Raw genomic sequence first — 13,282 nt, 5'->3', positions numbered from 1 at the left:
TAGAGCCTTACAATATTTTCAAACAAAACAAATAGTACCCAAACCAAATGAGCAGTTTGCTGTTGCCAAACTGGATGTCTTCAAGTCATTATCTTCAGAATCTTGATAATAGATGACTCTACATCTCATTGCAAAGAGATCTATTGCATTTCTTTGTAGAAAAGTACAGATTTAATTTGAATAAAAATGCCATCCTGTGGGCTGGGGATATGGCCTGGTGGCAAGAGTGCTTGCCTTGTATACATGAGGCCCTGGGTTCAATTTCCCAGCACCACATATACAGAAAATGGCCAGAGGTGGTGCTGTGGCTCAAGTGGCTGAGTGCTAGCCTTGAGCAAAAAGAAGCCAGGGACAGTGCTCTGGCCCTGAGTCCAAGCCCCAGGACTGGCCAAAAAAATGCCATCCTATCCATAACACTATTTCTTTGTAATTACATTTGCTTCATTTGTCGGTCTAAACTAAATATTACACAAGTATGGTCTACAGTCAACATGTATTTTTGTTTAAAAATTACTGTTGAAAGGTACCCTAATACCTTGATTCTGTTGGAAACAAAAGTACAAAAAAAATTACATGTAAGAAATGAAAGATGAGAAAGAATGAAAATAGAAATGAAGGTATTACCAAGGTTTTAAAAATTAACTAAATTAACAGGGCGGGTGCTAGAGATATAGCTCTAGAAAGCACAAAGCCAAAGTTCAAATCCCAGTTCTGCCTCTCACTCCCCAAAAGATACACAGCTAGTGATACAAAATACTGATGGTTGAAAATACAGTCGATATTTAAAATTAACACATTTAATAGAAAATTAACATTTAGGCATCATTTGTAGAAATGTCATTATCTTACAAATTAGATACAAATTAGAGAGAACTTGGTACAAAAACAATACCTATGAACTGTTTCATAAGTCTATGAACTAAGAAGGTAGCTTAGTGGTTCCCTAAGGCTGGGGAGGGATAAGAGCAGGAGAAATTTAGTGAAGAAGGGAGGAGAATGGAGAATGGGAGTAAATGGGCACCAAGTTCCTGTAGGGATAATGAAAGTGTTCTAAAATTAGAGTATAGTGATAGTTGCACAACTCTTAACTATGCTAAAGACTGTTTAATTGTATACTTTAAATGGATAGAGTTTATTTTATGTTCACTGCATGTCAATTAAATTATGTCAATAAAGCTGTTTTTTATAAGAATAGTTGCCAGAAAATGACTGTGTTTGTTCCATTAACAACTTCACCTGTTTATTAAGGCAAAACATAACACCAGTTGAAAGAATAGAGTCTTAGACTGAAACGAGCTGTTCAGTTTGCTGTATAAATTATCAGAACTCATCTTTTCTTTAAATTTGGAATAATGAATTCTTTGAAATGATATTTTAAATTATTCTCTAGAATTTTGCCTGTATTCCTTTGTCTTATGTTTAGAAGTTGTTAAAAATACAATAGTATCATTTCTGTCCTTTAATTTTATTTTTAAATAATACCGTCTTATCATTGAAAAACATTCTGTCTCTTGGATTCCATGGTTTCCACAATTTAGAATATATTGTGTTATTTATTGTGATATATAGGTTAATATAGAACATAAAAATGAAATAAATATGAAATTTTTGTTATTGGAAAAACAAGAAGTGTTTATGAACTTTTTTTTTTTTTTTTTTTTGGCCAGTCCTGGGGCTTGGACTCAGGGCCTGAGCACTGTCCCTGGCTTGTTTTTGCTCAAGGCTAGCATTCTACCACTTGAGCCACAGCGCCACCTCTGGCCTTTTCTGTGTATGTGGTGTTGAGGAATTGAACCCAGGGCTTCATGTATACAAGGCGAGCACTTTACCACTAGGCCATATTCGCAGCCCTGAACTTCCTTCTCAACATTATTGCCAATTCTTTAAAGATTTATGCATGTTTTCCTCCAGTAGTATGAATTTTTGAAGTTGATAAAGCTTTGTTTTTGTTTGGGGGGGCCTTTGCACACACAGAAGCTATAAGTGTTGTGCCATTCATCACAGTGGCCCCAGATTGCTGTTAAATGGTTTGTATATAGAGGAGTCATTCTATGGATCCTTTGCTGTGAGCACACTCCATTAGAAGCCACCCTTCCTTCCTTCTTCCCTCCCTCCTTCCTCCCTTTCTTTCCTTCTTTCTTTTTTTCGTTCCCAGGCTTGAACTCCAATCCTGGGTGCTATCTCTGAGCTATTTTGCTTAAGGCTAAAACTCTCCCACTTTGAGCTACAATTCCACTTCAGGTTTTGTGGTGGTTAATTGGTGATAAAGAGTCTTACAGACTGGCTGGCTTTGAACTGCGATCCTCAGATCTCAGCCTCCTGAGTAGCTAGAATTACAGGCCAGAGCCACCACTACCCAGCAAAATTGTTTCTTAAAAGTAGAACCGGGGCTGGGGAGGTGGCTCCGGTGGTAGAGTGCTCACCTAGCATGCATGAAGCCCTGGATTCAATTCCTTAGTACCACATAAATAGAAAAAGGCCAGAAGTGGCACTGTGTCTCAAGTGGTAGAGTGCTAGCCTTGAGCAAAAACAAGCCAGCGACAGTGCCCAGGCCCTGAGTTTAAGCCTCAGGACTGGCCAAAAAAGAAAAGGAAAAAAAAAAAGTGGAACCAGACATGGGCACCTGTGGCTCATGCCTTGTAATCCTAGCTACTCGGGAGGGGAAGATTTTACAATTACAGTTCAAAGCCAGCCCAGGCAGAAAAGTCCGAGACTTTTTTTCTTCTTCATTTCTTTATTGTCAAAGTGATGTACAGAGGGTTTCAGTTTATACATAAGGCAGTGCATTTCTTGTGCAATTGTTACCTCTTCCCTCATCCCCCTCTTCCCCCATCCCTGAGACTCTTTTTTTTTTTTTTTTTTTTTTTTGCTTAAGGCTAGCACACTGCCACTTGAGCCACAGCACCACTTCTGGCCATTTTTTATATGTGTGCTGCTGGGGAATCGAACCCAGGGCTTCAGGTATATGAGGCAAGCACTCTTGCCACTAGGCCATATTCCCAGCCCCCCGAGACTCTTATCTCCAGTTAACCACCAGAAAACTGGAAGGAGTTCTGTGGCTGAAGTGGTAGAGTGCGAACCTAAAGCTAGACCTCAGAGACAGCACCCAGGCCCAGAGTTCAAGCCCCACAACCAACAACAACAAAAATGTGGAACCAGTCCTGGATGCTGGTGGCTCACATCTGTAATCCTAGCTACTCAGGAGGAAAATCTAAGGATCACAGAAGTCAGCCCAGGCAGGAAATTCCCTGAAACTCTTATCTACAATAAACTACTCAGAAAAACCTGGAAATAACACTGTGGCTTAAGTAGTAGAGCACTAGCCTTGAGCAAAAAGAAGTTCAGGAATAGTACAGTTCAAGCCCCAGGACCAGCAAAAATAAAAATAAAAATAAAAGTGGAACCAGTGTGCTGGTATAGTGGTACACTTCTGTTACTCAGCAGTCAGAAGGTTTGAAGTGAGTTCAGGGTTAGTCTCAACTGCACAGTGAGACCCTGTCATATAAACCTAAATAAAGTGGAATTGGAACACCTCACATTTAATAGGCGTTTTAGTACTAAGGCCAGTTACAATTAATTGTAATTGTGCAGATCATTCAGGTTTTCTACATCTTTACTTAAAATACAAAACCTGTTCCATTGTATTTTGTATTTACAAAATGCATGCTGTTGTCTGAGGTAAATATGGATCTTTGCACTGTCAGAGTACAGGGTTATTACTTTTCAGAATATTTCAACTAATTTTCTGATTTGTTTGTAATGGGAAATTTTTCTGACAATGGAGAAAAGCCGCAAATGTTTATTTTGTAGTCTTTATTTTGGGGCTGAGAGTTGTGGTTGGCCATGGGGTCTGGGCACTGCCCCTGAGGTAATGCTCTACCACTTTGAGCCACAGCTCCACTTCTGGTTTTCTGGTGGTTAATTGGAGATAAGAGTCTCAGATTTTCCTAGCCGGGCTGGTTTTGAACTGCAATCCTCTGATCTTGGCCCCCTAGTAGCTAGAATTATAGGCGTGAGCCTTTGGCACCCAGAGCTCTGGTAGAGGTTGGCACTCTTTTTAAGAGCTAGAAACCTTTACTTCAGCAATCAGCATATGACACTAGTGTTTTGAAAATTTTAATGCTACTTTCAGAATTCTGACTTGTTAATGTGTTGGCGGTATTTTTTACTGCCTATTATTTGACTGAATATTTTCCTGCTAGCATTTAAGTATTATTAGATCATGTTCTAGGACAACATTCTACTTTTTTTGTAAGCATTAATTTTCTCATATTATTCACCTAGCGTCCACTTGGCAAGAAGAGTGCTTCAGTTAGAAAAGCAGAATTCATTGATTTTAAGAGACTTGGAACAGCAAAAGAACCAAGTAAAACAGCTTTCACAAGAGGTAAATAACTTAAATAAAAGAAACTCACTGAAAAAGTGTTCATTTCAATTCTTTGTAACTCCGTTTATTTTCTGCACAGTGACAAAATAAGGTATTTTCAGTACAAAAATGATTTAACATTTTGTGAGGCTAAATATTAAGGCCCTATAAAATAATGTATGGCAAAACTGAGAACAAAGGAGAGATTAAATGCCTAGACTAAGTATAAATGCAGACTAGACAGACAAGGCTTTGATTTCAGAGAATATCAACTGGCAAAACAGGTTTGGCAGATTTGGTTAACATTTGAAGTTTTTCACTGATACCTTATATTTAAAGTAGGTTTACTTTGTAGTTTTTCTTAATTAAGAAATCATTTATTCATTAAATAGTTCACACTTCAAAATAGGTACACATTTGCTGTTTTTTCTTATGTACTAGCATATTATTTAAAGAAATATGTAAATATTACATAGCATATTAATCCTCTTTTTTTTTTTTTTTGCCAATCCTGAGGCTTGGGCTCAGGGCCTGAGCACTGTCCCTGGCTTCTTTTTGCTCAAGGCTAGCACTCTGCCACTTCAGCCACAGCACCACTTCTGGCCATTTTCTACATCTCTGGTGCTGGGGAATTGAACCCAGGGCTTCATGTATACGAGGCAAGCACTCTTGACACTAGGCCATATTCCCAGCTCTCTAAGGATTTTAAATATTTTTAAGGAAGTTCTTTTTCATACTTTTGAAATTCATCCTAAGACATTTTAAAGCCAAAGTTGCCACTCCTAATATTTCATTTTATTTCCTGAGCTTTCGCATAACATTTCTATTTTAATTCTAAAAAAATGTTAAAGCTATTTATCTTACAGTGGACTATTTACGTTATTAATGTATATCTCTATGTTCTCTATGTTTTAATACTAGAATATTATGAGCATCTTACCCTAAAATTTAAAAAGAACGAAATGTCTTATATTACTACAATGTTTGGCACAGTGATTAATGCTCAAGATGGTGGTATAGTAATATGTGCTAGCAAGTAGCTTTCCAAGAGGGGAATAAGAGCTCTTTTTGTAGCATTTGCTTGCGTCTGTGGCCTCTGACTAACCACAAGATGCCACATAATGTTAATGAGCATGAATACAAAGAAAGAATGTCCCAGCAGCACGCCATCAAGTAATTTTTGTAACATGTAGAAGTAGTTAACATATGTACATTTAAGCATAGGTGATAATAGTTTCACATGGCAAGTTGTTGAGGATTTACTCCCTTCATTTTTGATTATGGTTGCATTTTACAAGCAGCTCACATAATTCTTCCAAGTTCACACACAAGCTCTCACAAGTTCTACAAGCTACTGCAGCACATTACTAGATACAAGAGAAGGATAAAGAAATATCTAAAGAAACAGATGAACCTTGACTATCATATTATAGATCTCTCAGCTTGTAATTTCTTATTAAACTATTAAGAGTTTTATAAATAAAATACTGAAATATGTATGTACTTCCTTATATGTATATCATTTTACCACCTTTTTTAAAAAACTGCCTTCCTGAGCACATCTGTTAAATGAGAATTTCTGAATGTTTATACATACATAAATTATTGAGAGAAAATGGAAGAAATTAAATGTTCTTGTAATGACATGTAATTAACCTTGTAGGAAGTAACTTTAAAATAAGCTGTAGCTTATACTGAGGGAACACTGTAAATACTAAACTGTATATAATATGAAATGGTGTGATACATGTGCGCAACTTATATTCAAGAGAAAAAAGGACTTAATATATATGTATATATGTGTTCATTAGCTAAGTGCTTTTGTGTAGGATTTTTGTAAGTTTTGTATAAAATATTTCATTAGACATTTGGAGAAAGCATCAGTAACCATATACTAATGAATTTATGCCAGCTCTAGTATATAATATTTTCCTTAAGATTGAAAATAAAGCTGGGTGCCTGTGGCTCATGCCTGTAATCCTAGCTACTCACGAGGCTGAGATCTGAGAATTGTAGTTCAAAGCCAGCATGATCAGAAAAGTCTGTGAGACACTTATTTCCAGTTAACCACCAGAAAACTGCAAGTGGCACTGTAACTCAAGTGGTAGACTCCTAGCCTTGAGCTGAAGGCAGCACCTAGACCCAGAGTTCAAGCACCATAACCGACAAAAAGGAAAAAAAAAGATTGAAAACAAAGCCAGGCACCAGTAGCTTATGCCTGTAATCCTAGATAGTCAGGATGCTGAGATCTGAGGATTGCCGTTTAAAGCCAGCCCAGGCAACAAAGTCTGTGAGACCTTCATATTCCAACAAACGACCCAGAAAGGCTGAAAGTGACACTGTTGCTCAAGTGGTAGAGCACTAGCCTTGAACACAAAGAAGTGCAAGACAGTTCCCAAGTCCTGAGTTCAGGCCCCAGGACCAGATTTTTTTTTTTAACTTTTTTTTTGAAAATAAAATATTTAATTTTGAAAAATCTATAGTTTTTACTTTTATCTGCTCACAAAAAAAAAATTGTATTGCTTAAATTGAGCAGAGTGACATAAACTTAAGTCAAGTGCTCATAGTCCTAGCTACTCAAGAGATTGAGAGCTGAGGACCACAGTTCAAAACCAATCTGGGCAAGAAAGTCCATGAATCTCTTATCTACAATTAACCACCAAAAAGGTAAAAGTGACGAAGCTGTGGCTCAAGTGGGAGAGCACTAGCCTTGAATAAAAAAGCTCAGGGAGGGCTGGGGATATGGCCTAGTGGCAAGAGTGCCTGCTTCATATTCATGAGGCCCTGGGTTTGATTCCCCAGCACCACATATACAGAAAATGGCCAGAAGTGGCGCTGTGGCGCTGTGGCTCAAGTGGCAGAGTGCTAGCCTTGAGCAAAAAGAAGCCAGGGACAGTGCTCAGGCCCTGAGTCCAAGCCCCAGGACTGGCCAAAAAAAAAGCTCAGGGACAGCACCAGACCCTGAGTTCAAGCCCCAGGCCTAGCGTGCGCGTGCACACACACACACACACAAAACTTTTAGCATGTGTATATAGCCATGAAATTATCACCGAAGTGAACATAGAGGGAAGGCTCACTTTTCCAAATGTTTCCTGCTGTTGCTCTGGAGTCCTTTTTTCCTTAACTTCTCCATCCTAATCTCAAGGCATCTAGGGATTCACTTACAGTTACTACATTAGTTTACATTTCTTTGACTTGAACAAAACTGGGAACATACAGTATGCACTTGTTTTTAAACTTGCCTACTTTCACTCTGGATAATTATCTCAGGATTCATCCATAGTTCATTACTTTCCATTGCCAAGTAATATCTTATTGTATTGATATAGCACAGTTTATTCATTTACTTTTTCATGGACAGTGAGGTCACGTACAGCCAAATTAAGCTAATATTTACATCAAGGATTAAGTCCTTATATGTTTTAGTTTCTCTTGAATCAGTAACTAGTAGTGGAATACATAGAGCTTATGGTTGATGAATATGCAACCTCTCAAGAAACCACAAAACTTTTCCAGAATATTTAATACCATCTTGTATTTCTAGCAGTACTTTATGAAAGTTACAATTCCATGGAGCCATAGGCCTTTTAATTTTATCTATTATAACAATAGGTATACAGTATTATCATTGTGTTTGTGTGAGGGTTTTTGTTTTTCATACTATAATATTATTTTGTTTGTGATTGTTGTTATTGTCATTATTGTTTGAGACAGAATCTTCTGTGTCCTGGGTAGGCTAGAACTCATGATCCTCCTACCTCAGCCTCCTAAGTGCTGAGATTACAAGTATAGACCACCACTCCCAGATTGTTTCTTCTTCATTCGCTTGCTTTTTTTCCCCCCTTTTTTCTGATTTCCTTTGAAATAGAAATTTTTTCCTTATTTGTAAATGATTTTTTTGCTTTGAATATTTCCTTAGGGTCAATATTTCCTTATAAGGTCAAAGTATATGTATACATTTATAACCCTTGATGTAGATTAGGCCTTCAAAGAAAAAAGATTTATTGCCATCAGCAATTTGTGAGAATGGATTGGCTCTTCCTGCTGGCTGTATTTTTCATTTTGTTTTTGTGTGAAATGAAATCATTGCAGGCCAACCTCCAGCCCTTTCAACTGTCCCTGCCTGTCTTGGTTTCCCCAACAAAGCCACCAACTATGAGGCTAGGCCTGTTCACTTGTCAGGTTGAGTTTAGTGTCAGTTACTAAATAACTTAGGTTCCACTTTCCCCCTTTTCCCATTGCACCTCATTTTCCAAAATTGTGAATTATTTTCCAAAATTGTGAATTAGTCTTGGGCTTATAAGCTTTAGTACACTTCCTATGTGTGTCATTTCAAGTACATCCTCAGAATCTTGCCAAAAAGTATTCCACAGGCAGCTGCAATAAGTGCCTTTGCCATTTAGTATATTAGTTTATTTGTAAATAAGCACTGTTTTTTTTTAACTATTTGCCCTAGAAATCTTATTCGAACTAGTGATTCTGTAAGCATACCCACTTTTCATTGGGATAAAACCCAAACCAGCCTTGCCCTGCATCATTTGTCACAGAGACCACTTAGGCTTGAGGGCAAGAGAATGTGGTGTTCTTGAGAACACCACTTCACACTTAATACACATCGCAGAAGCACTGAAAGAACTGAACTCCCAGCACCAGATGAAACTGCCAAAAAGAAAAACATATAGTTGTGCCCAAGCACTATCTACAAGGCCACCCCAAGTTAGAAAGCAGATCCCTTTAAGCTTTGGAAGGACCAGATTTTCCTTGGAATGTTTTTTATTATTCCATTTTATCTGATTGTTACTTATTTTTATCATTTCAATGGTTCCATTATAATATAGAACTCAGGGCTAGGAATATGGCCGTGTGGCAAGAGTGCTTGCCTTGTATACATGAAGCCCTGGGTTCGATTCCTCAGCACCACATATATAGAAAAAGCTAGAAGTGGCGTTGTGGCTTAAGCGCCAGAGTGCTAGCCTTGAGCAAAAAAGAAGCCAGGGACAGTGCTCAGGCCCTAAGTTCAAGCCCCAGGACTGGCAAAATAAATAAATAAAATAAAATAGAACTCTTATTCTTCCTGGCCATTATGCTGTTACTGTTTTTTTAATATGTTTTATTTATACCCATCTAATTCCTACAATTTATGACCATCACTGTTGATCAACCAATAAAGAGAAAGAAATACTAATATGAGGAAGAAGTACATTTAATCAAGCAGATGCTATATTGGTGTTTGGAGGGGTTTGCTATTCCTTATGAAATGAGAATCTTTTGTAATTCTTAGAAAGTGGGTCTGCTGGTAATTATTTCTGCTTCTATAACAAAAGATTCGTTTGTTTGGTTCTTACGTTTCTGAGTATTATTGGCCAAAAACTAAGCTTCAAAATGTTATTCTTATACTTATTATTCTCATAATTATGTTGCTAAGACCCTATAAGTAGGCAATTTGACAATTCACTTTTTTATGCATAAGTTAAATTTTTGTGTTTTTTTACTCTTACCCCCTCTATCCATTCTCCCAAACACCAGCTTCCCAAAACAATTTCAACTGGTTTCATTGTTCTGTTTTCATACATGCAATCAGCCATACCTTCCTTGCCCAAATCCCTCTTGACTTTTGCTAGTACCCACCCTCCTAACAAAGCCTGTTTCTCTTCCCTCTTCCCAACAATCATGTTCACTTTTTTCACTGTGTGTGTGTGTGTGTGTGAGAGAGAGAGACAATACCATCCATCATTGAAATGGGAAAAATGGCTTTATAAATAAAATTCTCTACCAAACAAATAAGAAAATTGTATATCTTTTTTACGTAGCTGGGTCTTCCTTGATAACTTGTGATTGACTATAATTTCTTTTTCATTTAAGAGCTCTTTGAATTATAATTCTTCACACACAGCCTAATCATCATTTTATATCATTGAACTACCTGAAAATGAATTTCTCATCTGGGTGCATGGCTCAAACAGTTGAGACTTGTCTAGCAAGTCCCTCAGGGGATGAACATTTGAACTGAGAAATTCTATTCTGTGACTCTAACCTCCCATCTAGACCCTTCTAGAATCTTTCATTCCCATTAAATGTGTACTTTATTTGGACTAATAATTTACTATCTCTTCAAGTCTTTGTAATTTTCCAGTCTGTCAAGACCCTCATGATTTCACTTTTTTCTTTCCCAGCTCAGGACTGTCTGTCTGCTATGTGAGCAGTTACTAGCTCTCCGGAACACTTTTTGCCAAATGCCTCCATCAGGCATCTCTCAACAATCTCTACCTTTATCTTAGAGACTGACAATCCAGTAGTTATTTTTATAAGTATTTAGAGTCTCATGGATTTTCTGTATTTATCCTATTTCCCACTTTTTGCATTGTAGATAAGTCTACTTCCCAAAACTATCCATTCTGTCATTTGACTCCTAAAATCATGTAAACTGACTTTCCTTAAGCTGTTTAACAGAAGACTTTTCAATATCTTCACTTAAAACATTTTTTGTTAACCCTTCAAATAGGTTACTATAGTATAGATAGTATAGTATCCATTTTATCATATTGTATTGTATTATCTTCCTACATCAGTAGTGCTCTTCCAGACTGGACACTACCACTTGCCTAATTGTTAGTGTTCCGTTTTATCTACCTGTGGTATGAGAGTATAAATGTTCTATTTTGTCTTCTTTTTGCTTTACAAAGAAGGTGTTCTGGCTCTAATCCTGTAACTGAGATGGTATATTTATTTACTTAGCTGATATCTTCATGGTGTCTTCACATGCCTATCCTTAATTCTACTCTTGAACATCCACAATTATTTTAAAATAGTAATCATATGCCAGGCACTGGTGGCTCAAGCATGTAATCTAGCTACTCAGGAGGCTGAGATCTTAGGAGTCTGGCTCAAAGACTGGTTCCGGCAGGAAAGCCTATGAGACCCTTATCTCTAATGAAGTACCCAGAAAAGGCCAGAAATGGCACTGTGGCTCAGGTGGTAGAGTGCTAGCCTTGAGCACAAAGAGGCTAAGGGACAGCACCCGGCTCTGAGTTAAAGCCCCAGGACCAGAAAGAAAGAAAGGATGGAAAAGAGAGAGGGAGGGAGGGAGGGAGGGGGAAAAAAGGAAAGGAAAGAAAAAAAGAAGAGAGGGCTGGGAATATGGCCTAGTGGTAGAGCACTCGCCTCTTATACATGAAGCCCTGGGTTCGATTCCCCAGCACCACATATATAGAAAATGGCCAGAAGGGGCGCTGTGGCTCAAGTGGTAGAGTGCTAGCCTTGAGCAAAAAGAAGCCAGGGACAGTGCTCAGGCCCTGAGTTCAAGCCCCAGGACTGGCCAAAAAAAGAAAGAAAGAAAGAAGAGAGAAAAAAGAAACGAGACATACCACATGTCTCTGTGTTTGTATCCTTTCTCTTGCTCTTCTTTGGTCACCATGGCTTCCCAATTCAGCTTCAGTGGAGAGCTGAATATTGTTTTTGTTCTTTCTTTCTGGCCTTCATGGTTCTGTTTCTGAACTGCGTTATTTGCTGGCTGCAAGTCTTTGTAATTGGCTGCCTGCAGACCACTCACACTTCAATAAAGCCTCCAAAATTCGACCTCTTAAAAATAAAGGAGAATAAGAAAATCTACATTCATATAGGAAAAAACAAAAATACAGTAACTTTTATATGATTTTTTAATTTAAGACAAAATATAATTTTAGGTAGCGACATATAATTTTAAGTTAATACTTGAATCAATTTTTAATCAAGTATTGCTCTGAATTATATGTACAAGTTATTGAAACAAAGGAGGAAAAACAATTCTATAAAATGTTGTGTCATGGGTTTAATCCCATGTCATTTATTACGTGATTACTGAGTCATTAATTACTAAGGCTTGCCTATAAGGAAAAGATTACTAACAATAGGCAAAGTGAGTGATTGTGAAACTTTCTGAATACTGATTATAGTTGCAGAAAGACTTGTTAAAACTCTATTAGTGGAATCGAATTTAATTCTATTAAATTGCTTCTATTTCAAACAGAAATTACCATCACTTTTCACTCAGATATGTTCCCATTTAAGAAATGAAAACAGGGCTGGGGATATAGCCTAGTGGCAAGAGTGCCTGCCTCGGATACACGAGGCCCTAGGTTCGATTCCCCAGCACCACATATACAGAAAACGGCCAGAAGCGGCGCTGTGGCTCAAGTGGCAGAGTGCTAGCCTTGAGCGGGAAGAAGCCAGGGACAGTGCTCAGGCCCTGAGTCCAAGGCCCAGGACTGGCCAAAAAAAAAAAAAAAAAAAAAAAAAGAAATGAAAACAGATTTGGCAGGGAGGGGTTGCTTAATACCTGTAAGGCCCAGCATTATGTCCCCAGTAGTGTGAAAGTAAAAAATACACACAGGGAGGGAAGAAGAAAAAGAATTTAAAAAAATAATAGATTTGGGAAATTCAAAGGCATACAAGTAAATTCACAATCATTAACTGTTATTACCTGTATAGAAAGCAGGAAATGTTTCTGTTTTTCCTGCTATCTTTAACCCTGTTGTGCTAAAATAAAAGGAGAAGAACGAGGAATAGGAGGAGGAAGAAGGAAGATGATTTAAAATAAATAAATCCTAAAACCAATAGTATCATTATACTTTGTGGGTTTTTTTAATAAGGAGAGTGGAGAGGTCCTATCTATATTTTTAAAAAATCTTGAAATCAACACTTTGGTCCTTAGTTTTGCTTATAGTATTAACAAGTGGAAATATGTGCTGAAATGGAAACACTAAAACATGTAAGACTGACTTATATTGTTTGTGCTATTGAAATTAGATTTGATAATTTTTTTCTTTGCTATCTTTAAGTAGTTGTATAATGAGATTTCAATTCAACATGCCTTGACCAGTGTCACGCCTTCCATCATTCTCCCCTAGATTTAATAAGTTTTAGACAGCTCACTCTAGA

The 13,282-nt window shown here is 37.5% G+C and overlaps 1 protein-coding gene and 1 non-coding gene across 2 annotated transcripts in view; one reads left to right on the top strand and one right to left on the bottom strand.

Annotated features, from left to right (window-relative positions):
• Pibf1 (progesterone immunomodulatory binding factor 1) overlaps nt 1-13,282 on the top strand; it is a 137,872-nt gene that overhangs the window by 85,773 nt on the left and 38,817 nt on the right. The window contains exon 14 of the mRNA XM_048341252.1: nt 4,285-4,387. Within this exon, the coding sequence (XP_048197209.1) occupies nt 4,285-4,387 (103 nt within the window). The remainder of the gene's footprint in view (nt 1-4,284; nt 4,388-13,282) is intronic.
• LOC125349809 lies at nt 1,950-2,078 on the bottom strand. Its single transcript, XR_007210613.1, has one exon. It is a non-coding gene; the product is annotated as a small nucleolar RNA SNORA11 (small nucleolar RNA).

The sequence above is a fragment of the Perognathus longimembris genome, chromosome 3, assembly GCF_023159225.1.
Source record: "Perognathus longimembris pacificus isolate PPM17 chromosome 3, ASM2315922v1, whole genome shotgun sequence".
Lineage (NCBI taxonomy): Eukaryota > Metazoa > Chordata > Mammalia > Rodentia > Heteromyidae > Perognathus > Perognathus longimembris.
This window is presented reverse-complemented; position numbering and strand designations above follow the sequence as displayed.